The sequence below is a fragment of the Mustela putorius genome, unplaced genomic scaffold (genome assembly GCF_011764305.1).
Source record: "Mustela putorius furo isolate JIRA1106 unplaced genomic scaffold, ASM1176430v1.1 tig00000129_pilon_pilon_pilon, whole genome shotgun sequence".
NCBI lineage: Eukaryota > Metazoa > Chordata > Mammalia > Carnivora > Mustelidae > Mustela > Mustela putorius.
The window spans coordinates 16,611,435-16,630,173 of NW_025421290.1; the positions used below are offsets into that span (position 1 = coordinate 16,611,435).

The 18,739-nt window shown below is 39.6% G+C and overlaps 1 protein-coding gene across 1 annotated transcript in view; it reads right to left on the minus strand.

The window, feature by feature from the left end:
- The window catches only part of KCNH5 (potassium voltage-gated channel subfamily H member 5), a 302,979-nt gene extending 287,530 nt beyond the window's left edge, over positions 1–15,449 (minus strand). The window contains exon 1 of the mRNA XM_004738891.3: positions 14,509–15,449. Coding sequence (XP_004738948.1) covers positions 14,509–14,581 — 73 coding nt within the window. The 5' untranslated portion in view covers positions 14,582–15,449. The remainder of the gene's footprint in view (positions 1–14,508) is intronic.
- Between the last annotated feature and the right edge of the window lie 3,290 nt (positions 15,450–18,739).

Below are 18,739 nucleotides of genomic sequence, written 5' to 3' on the forward strand. Positions count from 1 at the left end.
GTCTCTTCAACACACAGTGTTGGAAAAACTAGACAGCAACATACAGAAGAACGAAACTGGACCACTTTCTTACACCGTACACAGAAATAAATTCAAAATGGATGAAAGATCTAAATGTGAGACAGGAAACCATCAAAATTCTAGAGAAGAAAACAGGCAGAAACCTCTTCTACCTCAGCCATAGAACTTCTTTCTAGACACATCACCAGAGGCAAGGGAATCAAAAGCAAAAATGAATGATTGGGACATCATCAAGATTAAAAGCTTCTGCACAGCAAATGAAACAATTGACAAAACTGAAAGGCAGCCTAGGGAATGGGAGAAGATATTTGCAAATGACATATTGGATAAGGGGTTAGAATCCAAAATCTTTTAAGAAATTGTATCAAACTCAACACCACGCCCCCCCCCAAAAAAAATCCAGTTAAGAAAGAGGCAGAAGACAAGAATAGACATTTTTCCAAAGAAGACATCCAGATAGCCAACAGGCACATGAAAAGATGTTCAACATCACTCATGATCGGGGAATACAAATCAAAACCATGATGAGAGACCACCTCACACCTGTCAGAATGGCTGAAATTAACAACACAGGAAACAACAGGTGTTGGTGAGGATTCAGAGAAAGGGGAATATTCTTACTGTTGCTGGGAATGCAAACTAGTGCAGCTAGTCTGAATAGTATACAGGTCTCTCAAAAAATTAGAGGTAGAACCACCCTACGATCCAGCAACTGCACTACTAGACACTTACCCAAAAGATACAAAAATACTGATTCAAAGGGGTACATACACCCCAATGTTTATAGCAGCTTTATCAACAATCACCAAACTATGGAGAGAGCCCAAATGTCCATCAGCTGATGAGTGGATGAAGAAGATGGGGTATGTGTATGTATATGTATGTATTATAGACACAATAGAATATTACTCAGCCATTAAAAAGAAGGAAATCTCGCCATTTGCAATGATGTGGATGGAGCTAATGTGTATTATCCTAGGTGAAATAAGTCAGCCAGAGAAAGACAAATACCACATCATCTTACTCATTTGTGGTATTTAAGAACAAGAACAAATGAACCTAGGGGAAGGGGGGAAAGAAAAAATTGAGAGAGGGAAATAAACCATTAAAGACTCTTAATGATGGAGAGCAAACTGAGGGGGCTGATAGTGGGAGGGGGGGAAGATGGGCTAGATGCGTGACGGGGATTAAAGAGGGCCCTTGTTGTGATGAGCCCTGGAAGTCGTATGTAAGTGATGAATCACTGAATTCTACTCCTGAAATCCATATTGTACTGTATGTTAAGTAACTAAAATTTAGATTAAAAAAAAAAAGTGACCAACAAGGAAAATTTGAAGCTTAAAAGCAACACAGTAAAATTCATGTAGTAATTGCTAATGTTTTCCAAAAGGGTTTGGTTAAAGGGCATTTCCACAATGCTATTTGTCAAATATTTATTATAGAATTGAGGTTTGGGTTTGAAATTTTGGCTTTATTAAAAAATGTACTTTGTTTCTGGTATGAATCAGCCTCTTATTAAAATATGAAGCTACATGTTTCTAGTCCACAAGAACAGCCAGACTGACCAAGCTAATTACCTAGCTTGTGGTACTCTTTCCTGAACTTCTGTAAAAAGAATGCAGGAGTCCCCTGTGCACACAATCACTGAACTAAGCTTCCTTTGGCTGCATTCTTCTTCACTTTAAGGGAATGAAAGGGAGCTAGAAAACAAAGGGATGATGCAGGTGATGTCCAAGGCTTCACTCCAAACCCAGCTCGTAGGCAAATCTTCACTACTTCTATCTAGACCCAGATGTTTGCGCCAAACACCAGAAAGGCACCCTTCACACCTCTTCATTTATACCATCTGATTCATCACTAAGCCCTAATAATTCTACCAATGAAACATGTCTGATGCATACACTTCTCTCCATCTCTATCAATCCCAGCCCAGCCCAGGCCACCATCATCTCTTGCCTAGACTACTGCAACAATCCTCCAGCTGGTCCCCTACCATGGATTCTCCTCCTTCTGACCAAACTTGTTACACAACAAATAATCCCTGCGGCCAGGAGATTTGTCCACTGCACTTGGAATACAATGCAAGAGCCTCACCCTGAATAATCGGGCCCCAGCTTTCTCTTTTCTTGCTTACTGCAATCCATCTACACTGGCCTTTAAATTTCACAAACTTAGCTACTCATTTTCTCGGTCTCTCTTTAGGACTGTTCACCTGTTTTCTCTTCACCTGAAACACTGTTCCGACCACTTATCATCTAACCACCTCCTACTTTAGGTCTCCATTTTGGACTACTGCCTTCGAAAGACCTTCCCTGACACCACCTCCAAATCGAAATTAATCCCTCTCACTCATAGTCACAACAATTTCCTTTTCTTCATGACGCTTACTGCGATTTGCAGTTATATGTGGGGAAGTGGGTTTGTTGAGTTCCTATTCCCCTGCCAGACTCCGAGTTCCATGCAGTCAGAGACCACATCTGTTTGTTCATCATCGTATCCCCACCAGTGTTTGCCGAATGATCAAAATCAAATATAGAAATTCCAATTCTTATTTAAAGTTGTATAATCAATACTTGTTAAAACAATGCTAGATATTGTCAAGAATTATAGTTAAGGACTGTGCAAGGTAGTTTTCTTCAAAGAACAGACAATTCTATGAAGAAAAAAAAAAAAAGATCGGGGGTTCCCAAGCAGATTTCCCCACACTCTGGAAACTTGTAAATTTAAATCATGGTGTCTATACTATTTTTTAAACTTGTCTTCTGGGTGAGTGGTATCTGTAGATATATTTAAGCTTCATAGAACAGTAACAGCAGAACAATCCCTAAAGCATATATAGCACATGCTGTTTGGGTTAAATAAAATCCTGGCACAGATGGTTAAACAAGAACATAAATAACTTATATGTCAAGCCCATGTCCACAATATCGATTTCTGGTAGATGCATTGCTCTACTTCCACTATGCAATAACAGAATATAAGGCTGGTATCTTTCTATTCTTACAAATACACCTTTACCCTACAGCTCTAGAACAAGGTAGAGTGTGTGTGTGTGTGTGTGTGTGTGCGCGCACGCATGTAGTGTAGATGCATACACTTTGTACCTTCCACAATGAGACTAATTATTATATAATAATATTGGCAACATTAAGCAGACCATCACTGTGGGAGTTTGAAATATGCAAAAAATATCTGTTAATTTATTCAAACTTGTTCAGCTGTCATCAAAGATAAAAATATGCCTCCACTTTTCATCTCCTTCAAGATCAAAGGTACATTTTAAAGTTTCTGTGTTTCTTTGATGGCATTAACTTCAACGTTTTTCCAACTAGCCAAAGTGGTTTAGAATGCATGAGATTCTTTAACACATAGTTCTGAAATTCTAATGATAGGAATAATAGCAATTGTGCTGTAGAAAATATTTCTCCGTGCACAAAAAAAGGAATGTTCAACAATTCAAAATTTCTACTTTTAATAGTTGGTATTTTGTTTATGAGAAGATGAGCATCTAAAAAGTATACCATTCAGAATTATTAGAAGCAAAATGTAACTGCAGTAATAACCTGTAGGACTCATATTCTTGGAATACAATAGAAAACCTTCACCCTGATATAGAGAGTGACAAACTTTAACTGAATTTTATTACAGTGAAATTTCTTAAAATACTTGAAGCCATAAGCCATGCACTAGTTACATAATCTTGGACAAAAGCTAAAGCAGTCAAAATGTGTTTATCAGGGGGAAAAAGTATTAGATACTTAATGTTTAAGCATTTTTCAATCCATCAAATGAACAAACCTTGTTTTTGCAAATGATTTGCATCTGTTCTGAAGGGATTACATATTTTCTTTGAAGTTAACCTTTTAAGGTAATCAACACTAATGGCTAGATAACTAATGAAGAATTTCAATTAAGAGATGAGACTAACTTGCACACCTGGTAGAAATACAGAAGTGAGGCTTTTCTGAATGCATTTACAACCCAATTAATTTTCTAAAGCATTGTTCTACTTTTTTCCTACTATCTAGGCAATAGGAGCTAATTGTGCAAGGGAAAGATACAAATCACAAATTCAAATCCTTTCTCTCCTTTGGTCAGATTTCACAGGGCCAGTTGCAAAGAAGCTGACATTCCTTCCTTCTTCTTCAGCCTCCGTAAACACTGCCAGTTACTGAGCTAAAGAGAACTGATGTTTCTTTGGCTCTAAATAGTAGTTATTTGTTGGAGGGAGGAGTGGTGTTTTTTTTGGAGTTTTTTTTTGGTTTTTTTTTTCCTCCAAATTAAATAAGCCCTTGGTCAAATGAGTCCAAATGTTTTAAGCTCAGACTCATTAGTTTATGACTTAAAAATGTCAATGACTTAATTCTTTGCTTTCTCCAAGTTAAAAAAAAAAAATTTCCCTTACCTTCCCTTATCTAGAGAAAATAGGGAAAGGGGAATATTTATTAAGCTCTTACTATGATGAGGTACAGTGCAAGATCCATTACATTTATGGCTTTGCCGAGTCTTTCCACTGACTTTCAAGGTAATACTTATAACCCTAGAGAGGCCCAGTGTTTCACCGTGGGTAAGGGCTAGAGCCAGGACAGGAGTCTGTGTTATCAAGATGGAAATGCCTTTGCTCTGTGGAGAGCTCTGTTCTCTGAGCCTTAGAAATGCTCCCACAGACTCAGAAAGATTGCTAGTTACTCTGACTGTGGTTGCTCTAGGAGAGAGAAAGACTGCTTTAGAAACGAATAAGGAGAATGTATCACACCTTTCATTCCTCATATAGAGATAAGATATTTGGTGTCTGAGCCCAGTTGATGAAGCAATGCTTTCCTTTCCACCTATAATTCCTTCTTTGGTCCATCCTGTTTGTATATATTGGCTGCATATGATGTCAGCTGTGAACATGTTTCATGCCCTTCCACCAATCCATATAGTTAACCAGCATGAATTTACTCTGCACACAGAACCTACAGGAGGTACAAAAGAAGTATATGGGAAAAGTCTTACCTCCAAGGATTGATCATTGGATTAGGAAGACCAATAACTTCTACTCATTTCTACTGAGTGAGAAGCCAAAAAAGACCCTCAGATTTCTAGACTGAAAGACTAACATTTTAAATTTTTTGAGTATAGCTGACACACAACGTTGCATTAGTTTCAGGTGTACAATTTAGTGAGTCAACCTCTCTGTAAGTTACACTGTGCCCACCACAAGTGTGGTGTCCCCATGTAACACTGTTACAATGCCATTGACTGTAACTTATTCTGTATTCCTTATTATTATTCTTATTCCTTATTCTGTAACTTTTACTCCCATGACTTCTTCATTTACTAAGTAGAAGCCTGTATCTCCCGCTCCCCTTTACCCATGCTGCCATCTTTCCATCCCCCTTCCTTCCAGCAACCCCCAGTTTTTTCTCTATTAATTTACAGGTCTGGTCCTGCTGAAAGACTAAACTATTAAAGCCACCTTTGACAGAGACAGGGAGACCGCAAAGTGAGTCAGTCTGTTTGAAGCCAAAACTAATGATAACGTCAATTCTGGCCACCACTGGGGTTTAGATTGCTTGTGAGAAATACAAGAAGAGGCCTTCTGTAGGCCACTGGAAATGGAGAACTGGGACACAGAGAGGATACCGTTTCCATTATGACAGAGGAAAGCTTGCTCTGAACAGCATGGTGAAGATGTGTAAGAAAGATGGTTGACGTTTGAACTGCAAGACCACGTGCTCTTCAGGAGAGGGGAGGGGAGGGGAAGCGAGGGACAGTGCAAGGGAGAGAGGAGAGCGGGAACAGGAAAGGAATAGGAAGGAACTAGAAAGAGAAACCAGGAAAAAGGACGAGAGAAAGTGCAAAGTCATGAAATCCAAAAGACAAACAAGCATGGGGAGAGCGTGGCGGAACATAGTCTCAAATCTTGCAAAGTCAGAAAATATGGATGAATTAAAGGCCTTTGGAGTCACAGGAATACTCATTTGGAATCTTCTAGGACATTCTGACATCACGGTACAGACTGAAATTACTTGAAAGAGGTGCAAAAGGAAACGGTGACTAAGAATTAAAGACATCCACTACAGATGGTGCTTTCAAAGATTTAAAACTTCTAAATGGTAGTAATAACTAAAGACACTGATACTGACAAAGTCTTTGTTATGTGCCAGACACTTATCTCACTACTAAGTATGTATTACCTCCTTTAATCCTCACTCCAACACCATAAACTAGGTACTCCTTATGTGTATTTTACAGAGGAGAAAACTAGCTATGAATAAGTCACAGAGCTAGTATGCATTGAAGCCAAGACTTTTGTGCAAGCCTGTGGCTCCTAACCAATGAACACGCTGCCTCTCACAGGAAAAAAAAAAAAAAAAGCATTATTTTTATCATTGTGTTTATTATACTCCCCAGTACATCAATGCCCAGCTCGTAGGAGACACTCAATACATTTTTGTTTCACTAATGAATTAGTAACTAAAACGAGTATATGAGGGTCAAGCAAAAAAATGGGAGCTGTTTTGCAGGCACTTTATTGTCAGGCGACTCAACCCTTGTAGAAGAATTTTTCTATCCCCTAATGCTATAAATAAAAGAATCTAAACTTGTTGTGCTTTAACTTGCCACCCCCTCCCAAAATATGCCAGCAGACAGAAAAGGCTTACAGAAAAAAATTAGAATAAAGATTAACTTCTCCCCTCAACCCAAGTGAGTTGTTTGATTTTCAGTCAAACTTGGTGATCTGAGGCGGGCCCTGCCATCTCTAAAAAGCCAAACTCCACTTTCTCTCATCTGTGGGACACTGCCCAGAACTACAAGCTGCTGCTCAAGGATACTCAAGATACTCAAGATACTTAAACTGGTAAGGATCGATTCCCAAGGATAAAACTTGCCATCTCCTAACTGTGAAATTATTTTTTTTTTAAGATTTTATTTATTTGACAGACAGAGATCACAGGTAGGCAGAGAGGCAGGTAGAGAGAGGAGGAAGCAGGCTCTCCACTGAGCAGACAGCCCGATGCAGGGCTCCATCCCAGGACCTTGGGAGCATGACCTGAGCTGAAGGCAGAGGCTTCAACCCACTGAACCACCCAGGCACCCCTGTGAAATTATTTTTTTAAAAATTTAACTAGAATCTAAAAATCTCTATATTATTTTCTGGCACAAAACAGTCTAGCTTTTAAACCCATAGAGAGTAGAACAAAAGCAGTAGGAAATATTTTAGCTGTACGTCAAGTTGGAATAGGAGAGGAGCGTGAGATCCCTTACGTGTTCGGTTCTCATGAGCCCCAAGTGATTTGCCCTACACAAGGCAATTTCTGCTTTCAGATATACCCACTGTCTAAATATTTTGAACTATGCAGTCACTTAAACAAGCTTACTTAATAGATGTAATCAGCACTGTTCTGGAAAAAATGAATTATAGACTTGTTCTATTTAGGAGACAAAGTCAAAAAGCAACCGGTATCTGGTGCTATGTGCTCTTCACAGTGGACAATGTAAAAGTACGTGTGAGGTATGACCCACACCATTAAGGAGCAACACGTTCGTGACTTTCTAATTATATGTCATTGCCTCTAGGAACTGCTATAACTGTGTACCTAAGCTCAGATCTCAAGTCCCAAACCTTTTGAAATCAATAGGACTTCATACTTAGTATTTGTATTTTTCTAATGGCACCAGACCCTGAGAAACAAAGAAATCTATTTCAACAAAATTTCAAATAGCTTTTCAACCTCTCTTCCTTTCTAAGGTTTTTATTGATCTTTAATCAATTTTTCTACCTTTTCCATGTGAAAACTTAATGTATCACAAAACTATCTAAAATATATACAAATGTCTCTTTATTAGTAATAGTACCACATACAACCAAAAACTAAAATAATGCCTAAAATACACACTCAATAGTATCACTTCCACCATCCAATTAAATAGTCCAAGACTAAGCATTTCCAATATTAACTTGTATATTTTACAAAATGAGAATATTTCCATGATTCTTTTTAGTCATTCTTTAGTGATGAAAAATAGTCATGTCATATCTGTTATTAAATGAGAGCATTTGGTGAAACATAATGAGGATTTTTTTCAACTTTACTGAGGTATAGACAAATAAAAATTGCATGTATCTAAGGCATACAACTTGATGGTTTCACAAATGTCTACATGGTGAGGTGATTATCACAATCAACTTAATTAACATATTCATCACCTCACATACTTTTTTCTTTTTCCTTTGTGTGTGTGACAAGAACCTAAGGTGGAATTTTTAAAAATACTACTCCGTTATTGGTAAAGGAAAATGTTTTATAAATGTCCATTTCTTAGAGCACATCAAACCACTGTCTTTGACTTCAGTTTCCACAATAATGATTTCCACTGGTTTGTAACTTGTTATTCATGTTTACTTGATTTCACAACATATCTCTTTTATTCATAAAAGTGCTGTATGAAATATTTTAATTTTCCAATTAAATCGAATTTCGTTTGGGACATTTTGAAGCCCCTCCCAATATTTGGTTTCTAACCCAACCAAAAAGAAAAAGAAATTCCTGAAACCAAGATTCAGACTTGCTGACTGTCAAGAAACAAAACCTCTTAAAGTAGTATTATCCCCCACCATATTCTGGGGAAAGTTTAATAAGTTTGGAAACTTCAGAGAATATTTGATCTAGCTCTGTATTTTCTTTTAAAAGTTTGGATAGCATCAAAATATTAGAATCCTACAATATCCTAGGAAAATAACTACAAATCTATGAACTATCTTTCAGTAAAATCAAAGCACTGTCAGGAACTGATTCTACTTCACTGATTTAATATGAATTCTATCAGGACTTCTGGCAGAGGAAAAATTTTGTTGAAACAGAAAATATATATGGACATTTTTTATATGGCATTTTTCTGCAAAACTTTTAATTTCATGTATATTACCACCACAGTAAAATGGTTTATTACAATAAAGCTTTGTTCATCTGCTAAAGTAAATATTATACTAGTCTAAAGTATATTTAAATATATTCCTTTACATACACTGTTTTTATTAATAACCAATTTATTTAGTCACAAAATGTTGGTCGTCATCAACTAAAATAAGACTATAATAATTAAAAGAAATGCATACTTTTTTTTGCACTTCACTTCCCTATACGTGTTATATTTTAGATATCTTCTTCCAAGAGTAACGATTAACTATATTGGTTTTAACCTCCAATCAAACTGGAGGGAAAAATCACCAAAACATAAAAAGTAAGACATGCACTTCATTCACCTGTGCCAGAACCTCTAGTGACCTCTTGTGGTAAATACTATCTACAGAGCTTTGGAGAACAATACCTTTTCCTAGGCCAGTCAATGGAGAATGTAGAAGCATTGTTCTTCTGGGCTAGCAAACACCCATCACTAACAGTGGAAGTAATACTAATAGTAATAGTTAGAATACTAACTAAACTAAAGGGTTTCTTGTTGGAAGCCTCCTCGGTCGTTTTCAATGAAAATATTCATAGTTGTTTTCTTCTATTAAAAAATATAGTGTCTTACATGGTTCTCCAATAAGACAGTTAAAGGATAGCTGGGGACATGGGGTTCTTACACACCCCTACTCCTGGAATAAATCAAAAGACAGACAAAGAGGACAATTTCTTTGAAGAAGACAAGAGTGAACTGGGATTAGCAGCGTTCTGGTCAGCAAAGCATTATTTGTTACATAACAGGGTGTGGGCTCTAGAGCCAGAGACAATCCGCTATCTTATTTATAAATATAATTCAGGGAGTGGTCAGTATAATTTTAACCTCTATGATGTATTAAAAGCACAAGTGATACATTGTGAGACCTGGGTTAGTCAATACCTCAGACACTACGCAGTTGTCACTATCTCCCGAATAGCAGTTTAAATATTAAATAAAATCTTTCAAAAAAATCATGAACATTATAGCAAAAAAATATATATATATCATGTCTTCACCATTTTTTACATTGGACACTACTAAAAAGGTGTGATACCCTTTTTTGTTTTTTTAAATCACTAGTTCTCTATTTCTTCTCCTATAGTTTCCCTTTAAAGATCTTAGTTTTTACAAGTGTTAATTATAGCAAAAAAATAATTTCAGATTTTCTGTAAAAGGTGACTGAGTCAAGAAAGTGCTTGTACAACATAAACATCTCAAGCTGTAATGGCAAATCGAATATATTGAACTTCTTCTCTTGCAGCATAAGTGGTTGACAAAATACGACTGTTCCTGTGTTCTTCTTTCCTGAACCCCTTTTTTTCCTCTAAAGAGAAAAACGTTTTTAGTTTTGTATAATGCTTAAAATATTAAAGAACAATAATCAAATTCTAATTAAAAGATATTAAATTTGGGATGTATAATATTTCAAAATGGCATCCTAGTTCACTGTCATAGACACTAATCATTTCCGCTTATTTGTGAAGGAACCAAAGACAACTTACAAATAAAATGTGCTGCCCAAAGATATAGGTTGAAGGCCTTGGAAATGTTTTGTTTTGTTTTGCTTTGCTTTGTTTGAATCTAAAATTTCACCTACAACTCTTAAATACCCCTGGCTTTCTTCCAGGTGTTTACCCTCTACCCACAGGTTTACTGCTCCTGATGTACACTGATGAATAGTGTGCATAAATAATTGAAATTTAAATAAGGGAAGACAGTCTAATAATGTATCAGATACGGGTTCAATCAATAAGTACATTGGGCTGAGGTCTTCTATGAGCTATTTCACAGATGTAATGAACTAGTTCCAAACTTTCTGTTCCTAGCAATTCATTTTGGACCTCCTGGTCAAAATGTTTCTAAACCTTATTAATACACTTAGACTTTTGACCTTTGCAACTTCTTAGACGATATCCGCTAAAGTCATATATTAAGAATTATTATAGTTCCTTTTACTTATCTAAAACTGATCTTGTCCTTTATCTTAAAATTAGAAAGAGGAATTCCCTACTAGTACCATTTTGGAATTTGGCCATAAAGTATGTTTGTATCCATCCTACTCAATAGCCCTCATTATTTTATTTTATAGACTTTGAATCACTAGTAACAATTTGAAATGCTTCCCCATAACAAACTGAGTCAACCAAGTAAGGAAAATAAAAATCCTATCTCAAGAGGTGTAAAGAATCAGCAAACAGAAGCAAGAGTCACTGTAGGACACCGAACACGACACTGTTCATCCAGGAAACTGCAACTGAAGAGTCAGGAACTTCATTAGGAAGTGCTCTGGTTTCAAGGCTACGACCAAATAGACCACACTTTATGCTCTTTTGTTCCACGTCATCAAGAAGTTCTCTGATGGATGGCTAATTGGCTGAGATTTCAGTTCATTAGTAATAGCCATGGACAAATAAGTGTTTGATGTTTTTTCTTGGCTTCTAATAGTCTTTCCAATCTAATATCCTCCCCTGCTTCTGTATCTCTCTTTCTGTATTTCTGTTACTTTCCACATCTCTCTTTTCCTCTTTGTGTGTGTGTATGTGAGAGAAAGAGAGAGTTTCTTTCTGGTACCTCCATCTTTGCATCTGAATGAATGGTGGTGTGTTTATCTCCATACGTCTCTCTGTATAAGTTTCTGTTTCATCTGACACTCATTAAAAGATCTGATCTTTTCATAAGAAGAACATGATGTATCAGAAAGAGAAGTATTTCATGGGGTAAAGGTAAGTAGGCAACCCCAGCCTATCTTTCTTCAATTTCTTTCTTTCCCACTAAAGCTCTGCCAATACTTCACTTTCAATGTGGTTAAGTTAGTGAATAATGAAATCTTCAGTGTCACAAATCTCATTCATCTATGAGAATCCTGAAGGGAGTTTTCTCTGTTAGTCTCAATTAAACAATTTCTCAGAATGAATTTTTCTATTTCTCTGCCAAATCATATAGAAATGGCAACAACTGTGGGATACTCCCACATGAATGTGCAGACCAATTTAATACTGTAATTCTCAATTTTTGGGGTTCTTCTTATAAAAGTAGTACTGAGACTTTCTAGTTTTTACTACCTACACATGTGCATATACTTAGCTCACATGTCCAACACATTTCAAACGAAGCTCAGAGGTTTTGAGTAGTGGTATCAAAAGTTAGCCATAAGCAATGAAAAGTGATATTTTAAATGCCAAAACAGATGGGTTTCATTTGCACTTGGTATTGCTACCCACAGAAAGAAACATTAAACCAATGAAGTACTTATACAGGTGAGGTGTCAAAAAGATAGGACATTCATTAATTTGGATGGCAAATGTAAAACAGAAACAGACATTTCTTTTCTTTTTTTTTTTAAAGATTTTATCTATTTATTTGACAGAAAGAGAGACAGTGAGAGGGAATGCAAGCAGGGCAAGAGGGAGAAGGAGAAGCCGGCTTCCCACTGAGCAGGGAGCCTGATGCAGGGGCTCGATCCCAGGACCCTGGGATCATGACCTGAACTGAAGGCAGATGCTTAATAACTGAGCCACCCAGGTGCCCCAGAAGCAGATATTTCTAAGCCACGTTAAGATAAAGCGTTAATTTCTTATATATCTGCAAAAAAAGATATTCTAAAAACTGGCTCATGGTTCCAGTCTGTGGAAGTTTCAACCAAAGATGCTATATTAGTCAACTTCAGTCAAGGAATTCTCATCTTCTTTCTGGTTATCATGCAGAGGAACAGAGAGTCTGTAGGTTTTATTTTTTAAGGCCTTCTCTGAAAAGTCCTCTCACAGACCAAACTTCATGGAATTGAAATAACCCAAGAAGATAAGAAAGCTCAAATAAAATGGTTGTATCCCAATAAACTTAAGATTTCCCAAATGGATTGTTTTAATAGTAACATCCCCTTGTACTCTAAGTCTTCACTTAATATACATAAAGGTCATGTATAAACACAGAAATTGCCTACTGTTATGAATTCGTTTTGTGTATTATCATAAAAAATCAAAAATATTGAGATCATACTGGAATGGCTAAAAATATTATAGATTTTTTTAAATTAGACTGAGACTATTAGCTACTTTTTCAACCAAAAAGTCTGCTCTAGACTTGTATAATATCAGGTGTTGACCAAAGTGGAAGTAATAAGGGCACAAGTTTCAAATTAAAACCAAATATCATGGCAGAGATTTATGAAAAATACCTTGGGACACTAAAATACAGATAGTCCCCAAATCAAGGGAGATATCTGCAACCCTAGTTTTAGAAGAGATCCTAATCTAAGAATTAGTATAATCTAGTCAACCAATTCAGGGAAAGTATAATTGTATTTTTTTTTATTATCTTTTTAGGGTGATCCTCTCTTACCCACTTGAGTACAGAAGTGTTTTCACCATTTCTTTTATCCAAGGACCCTGGAGAGTGTCTGTTGTATATGGCACCCAAATAAATAGTGTTTCAATGAATGAGTCAACAATGAATTATGGAACTGCATACAGTATTTCCATTGTTCTACTGTAATCAATATGCAGAGATACCTTTCTCATAAGTGTCCAAATAAGAGACCTCAAAATAAAATAACAGGCCTCTAAAAGAAAACAAAAAACTTTAAAGGATGCTTTATATATCTTGCTTATAAAATTGGAAATTATATACATGAACTAAAAAGACATGAAAAATGGAGATTTTAGTAACACACAAAGTTTAGAGGGTCTTAAAATGTGATCTATATAATGATCCTGATTCAGAATAATTTGGAGGAAATGGATTTATAAATGTATGGGATTTTAAAGACACCTTAGGGCAAGAAAACCTTACAATCAGTAGCAAAGTAGAACGGCATGTCTAAGAATTCTTTCTCTGGTTACTTTAAAAGCACAGTAGGTATTCCTTCCTTTTTACATTTCTCCTGTTTAAGTCAAATCAAATATATCATATAGATTAACATAGACCAATGCACAATGAAAAAAAAAATTAAATGAAGAAACTTGAAACACAAACTTAACCATAGAAATTGCCTTCCCATTTTTCAAGCACCGACTCTATTAGGTTCAACTCCAACTACTCTCCCCAGCACAAGGTTCCTTTCAGCAGTGCTCACTGGGCCCAAAAGCCATTCCAGAGACTTAAATCTTATTAAGTAACCACTTTCACAGCCATTCCCAACTTGAGGGAAACCCTTCCACTAAGATTAACTCTACGAATTTGACCAGTCCCTGAAGTCGATTTGGGGGAAAAAATGTGGGGAAAGGATGAACGAGAAATATATCCCTCATCAAGGCAAAACTCAACTTTATTCTCCAGATGAACCTACACCCCACCAGCTCTCTCTTCCCTTCCTTCCTTTCTGGGCTCTGGACAGGTGGGAGGAAAATGAGTATGTCTTGGAGAGGGGATGTAACTAACTTTCCTCCACCACCTTATTCCGCTCCCCACCCCAAATCAGATCCAATTAGTAACTGAAGCCACCCAGGTAGGGCGGTCTGCATCCCTCTCCCCCTTAGAAGAGGGGTGGGATAGGGGAGGATGGGGGGCGCGCGTGGGCCGGAGGGAGGTGGGGGTGTTCTGAACTGCAACTCTTCTTACCGCTGGAGCGCCTGACGATGTTCTCCAAAAATGTGTTCTGCGGTGCCACCAGCCCTCTCTTGCCCCCCGGCATCCTGGGTCTGGAGAGCGGCGGCCAGGATCCGCGGCGGGGGAGGGGGGGATGCAGGAAGAGAAGGTAGAGGAAGAGGAGAAAAAGGTGGAGAAGATCGAGTCGAAAGAAGTGGGGACGCGGCGGCGGCGGCGGGGTCCCCTGACTGTGTCTCCAGCCCGACCCGGATGAGCAGCTCTAGGGAGGAGGACCAGGCAGTTCATGGTAGTAGCGCTCCCCCGGCCGCCGCTCTCCAGACTGTGGCGGTGCCGCACACGGGGCTCGAGAACTGCAGGCTCCGCGGGGCACAGTGCGCCTGCGCCGCCCCCGCTGTCGCTGTCCCGCCGGTGCTGATGCTGAAGCTGCTGCTGAGGCTGCTGCCGCGGCGGCGGTCGCCGGGGCGCGGACTCAGCATTTCTCCCGCTGCCCCGCGCCCCGGGGCCGGGGAGCGGGAAGTGTCAACTCAAGCCCTCGCTCCCAGTCCCTCTCAGTCCAGATCCGGACCCCTTTGCCGAGCCTTCCTCTCCTCCTGCCCTTGCCCACCCCTCCCGCGCAGCTGGATCACCGCTGCCCAGCCGAGTCCAACTTCTGCCCGGCTGTGCGCCCGGTGGCCGCTCCTCTCTCCCCGGAGATCCAGGCAAACGTTCGCTGTCCAATGGGGCCACGGAGCGGGAGAGGAAGTGAAAAGCGAGCAGGATGCCAAAGAGAGCAATGGGTAGTTGGAAGGCTTACATCTCAGCTCCTCCCGCCGGGGTCGCGAGCCCCGGCTGCTCCCGAAGACGCGGCTGTCAGGGCGAAGGTGTCGAGCAGCTCCCGCTCCAGCAGAGGCTGAGCGCCGAGCAGGGACTGACTGGGAGGCGCGCGGGGACGCAGAGCAGCCACCTGACGCTGCTACCGCCCCCCTCAGGGCTTTGGCGCCCGAGGCTCAACACAAGAGCTGCAGGCACCCGCCCTGCCCCACGCCCAGGAGCAGGGGCCGGTTAGGGTCTGCGCGCAGAGAGCGCGGGAATGGCCCCTGCGCCTCCGGCTGGAGCTGGTGCGCGGGGAGCCTCCCCAGGGCTGCGGAGCGCGGGAGGCGAGCGGCGAGTCCCGCTACCCGGGTTAAGTTGCGGGAAAGGTTGCACTTAATGCAAGTAGAGAGAGGAAGTGGGTGAATAATTCACACCAGAGAGAGGGAGTGCGGCATTTGTGGTGGAAAACCATTAAAGGTGGTGGGGACGTAGCGGCAAGGGGAGGCGGGCAGGAATCTTCTCTAAGAACGCTCCATCCGCTCAGAACCGGAGTGGAACCGTTAGAATAGAGTCCAAAAGCCGGAAACTACCCGGAGAAGGGGAAATGGCATAAATGCGAATGTAGCGTGGAGGGATGGTAGGAAAAGGGGGAGCTCACGCCAAGGCACCTTCTTTTATCTAAGGCAGTGGTTCTCAAGGTGGTCCCGAACTGGCAGCATCTCCTAAGAACTTTCTAGAAATGCAAAATATCGGGCTCTACCTCAAAGCTAGGTAACTAGTAACACTTGGGTCGTGGGCCAATCATCTGTTTTAACAAGCCCTCCAGGTAAATAGAATGCATTTTCGCTCAAGTAGCAGAAGCACGGATCTAAAGCTTCTCCTCGGGAGGCTCCACTGGGCCTATCCAGAAGGAATGACTGCTAAGCAGGTTCAAGGACTAAGGCCAAAAAGTGCGCGTTGCAGCACGGCCAAAAGTCGAAGCGAAGGACAGTTGTATGGGGGCGTCCCCTTTTGCTGAGGTCATAAAATGCTAGGTTACCCTTGTTAGAAATGGTCAAGGCTAAGTTGCTCTAAAGCAACTTGAATCCTCAAGCTGGGGTCCTAGGAAACATCTACTCAGTTCCTGCCTTGGGCAGGAAGGAAAGAGGGAAGATGTCAGACTTCGTTTAGAAACCCCTAGATTACCAACCACTGGCCTCGACTCTCGATCACTGTCTCTCCAGCGCACCCGGGGGAGGGAGGAAAGGCACTGCCTGTGACCGAGAGACACATAAATACACAACCAGGATCCAAGTTTTAGCCTAGGGCATTTTCCCTCCTCTCGTTTCTGAAATTTCCACCCATTTACCCAGACCTTGGGTGGCTGAGTAAACCCTGAAGGTTGACGTAAGGCAGAGACCAGTTTGCTGGGCTAGGATTCCTTCTGCAAAAAAAAAAAAAAAAAAAAAAAAAAAAAAAAAAGAAAGAAAGAAAAAAAATCAAGAGACTCTGGAATAACACTAAGCTATTTTAGCTTTCTACTCGAGTACTGCTGGTGGTGCAAGTTAATTCCCCTACAGCTAGAACGTCTTCTAAATACATTGGGGTGTATTTAGTTAAATAACAAGGGATTCAGGCACGCATTGGATCCATCTAATCTGCCAGCCACCGACAGGAGTTTGAAATGTGGCTGAGGTTCCACCTCCCTCCCTGCAGGCGACTGGGGGTGGGTTAGGGGCGGGGCGAAGTGGAAAGGCAGTTCTAAAACACACAGGATTGGATTCCTCTCTCCCCCATGGGTCTTACATAACTGTGTTTATAGGGACTAACCTAATGTACAGACACACCACGGTCCTAGACTAATGAGCCATTCACAGACTGGGGTGGTAACAGACAGACTGGTAAATATATATATATATATATATATATATATATATATGTGTGTATATATATATATATATATATATATTTAAAATATGTATATTTCATAGATTGCTATTCTAGATTTCTAACATGATAAATCCATCATCATCAACAGCAATAAATACATATATATATACACATTAATATAAATATACATATACATGTATGTAAAAATATATATATTTCATGGGTTGCTGTCCTAGACTTCTAACATGATAAATCCATCATCATCATTAGCAGGAAATACTTCAGATCTGTATGTTCTTCTGCACATCATCAGCTGCCCCACATCTCGCCTCTGGGTATTGATATAAAATCTCTGTTTCCCAGCATTTCCCTTCTAGTATAAATATCTCTGTTCCTAATCACTCCTCTGTGGGTGTATTAGCTAACACTTCCCAAAGAGGAAACTCTTTGGGACTCCATTAAGACACAGTCACACAATTACTGGTAGAATTTCCCCGTTTATTTCCATCTGTGGATTTAATTAAAATGACATTCATCTTTTCTTCTTTGTCCTTAACTGTATAGCATTATAACTTTTGGATTATTTTAATCATTGTAAAAATAACTGGTAGTTATAAAGTGTCAAACATTTGGTTTCCACACTCTTCTTAATCTTCGAGTTTAAATTTTCATTTTATAGTGGAAGAAACCGAGACCCAGAGAGATGAAGTGCCTAGTCCAAGATGACACAGTACTTTCAGAGGCTGCACTGAACCTAGAATCAAATCTTCTAACCCTGTAGCAAGAGCTCCTTGTAAAGAGAAATAATCTGACGTTGCCTAAATGCTGGTAACAACCAGCAACATCCAGTGATCTCTCTTGCCATAACTGATTTTGCAGCACTGGAGAGAAGAGAAACCCCTGGCAACAATTTGCAACAGCTTCCAATCAAAATGGAGTTAAGGAAAATAGAGTGGCACCGGATGGACTGACTAGCCCTAAGGAATGTGCTGGCAGATTGCAGCAAGGTGCCAATACAGCATTTTAAAAGTGTTTTGCAGACAGAGTCCATATGTTGTAACCAAACTGCAGGATTGAACAGGTGAGAGAGATAGGAATCAAAAAGCTTCAATGTCACACAGAGGGCTTCTTCTTGTTTGTTTCATTGCAAGGATTCCATTTTAAAGCAGAATCATTTGTCCATTTCTTCTTTCTTGAGGCGTTGTCATTAGAGTGGTGTTGTCTGTGAGAACCAAGAGTTCCAATACCCAGAAGTGTTCGCTGATGCCCAAATCACAGCTTGGAAATGAATGGATATTAGTTCAACTGCAGGTGCATTCTGGTTTAACAGCAACCAACATAAAAGCGAAAACTTGGAAATCTGACGTATTAGGAAGTGGTAGTTTGTAATTACTACTGTAGTTCACTGAAGGATTCTTTTATCAAGCACCTCTTCTTGGAAGATTTCTAAAATGTAGTTTATTTGACAGGAGTGTAATTATATGTAAACTCTCAGAAATGCATTAGAAAAAGGTCCAGTCTGACTGAACATTAGACCCCTTCTTGAAAACTGCTTACCTACTCCTCTCTAGGAAAATGATTT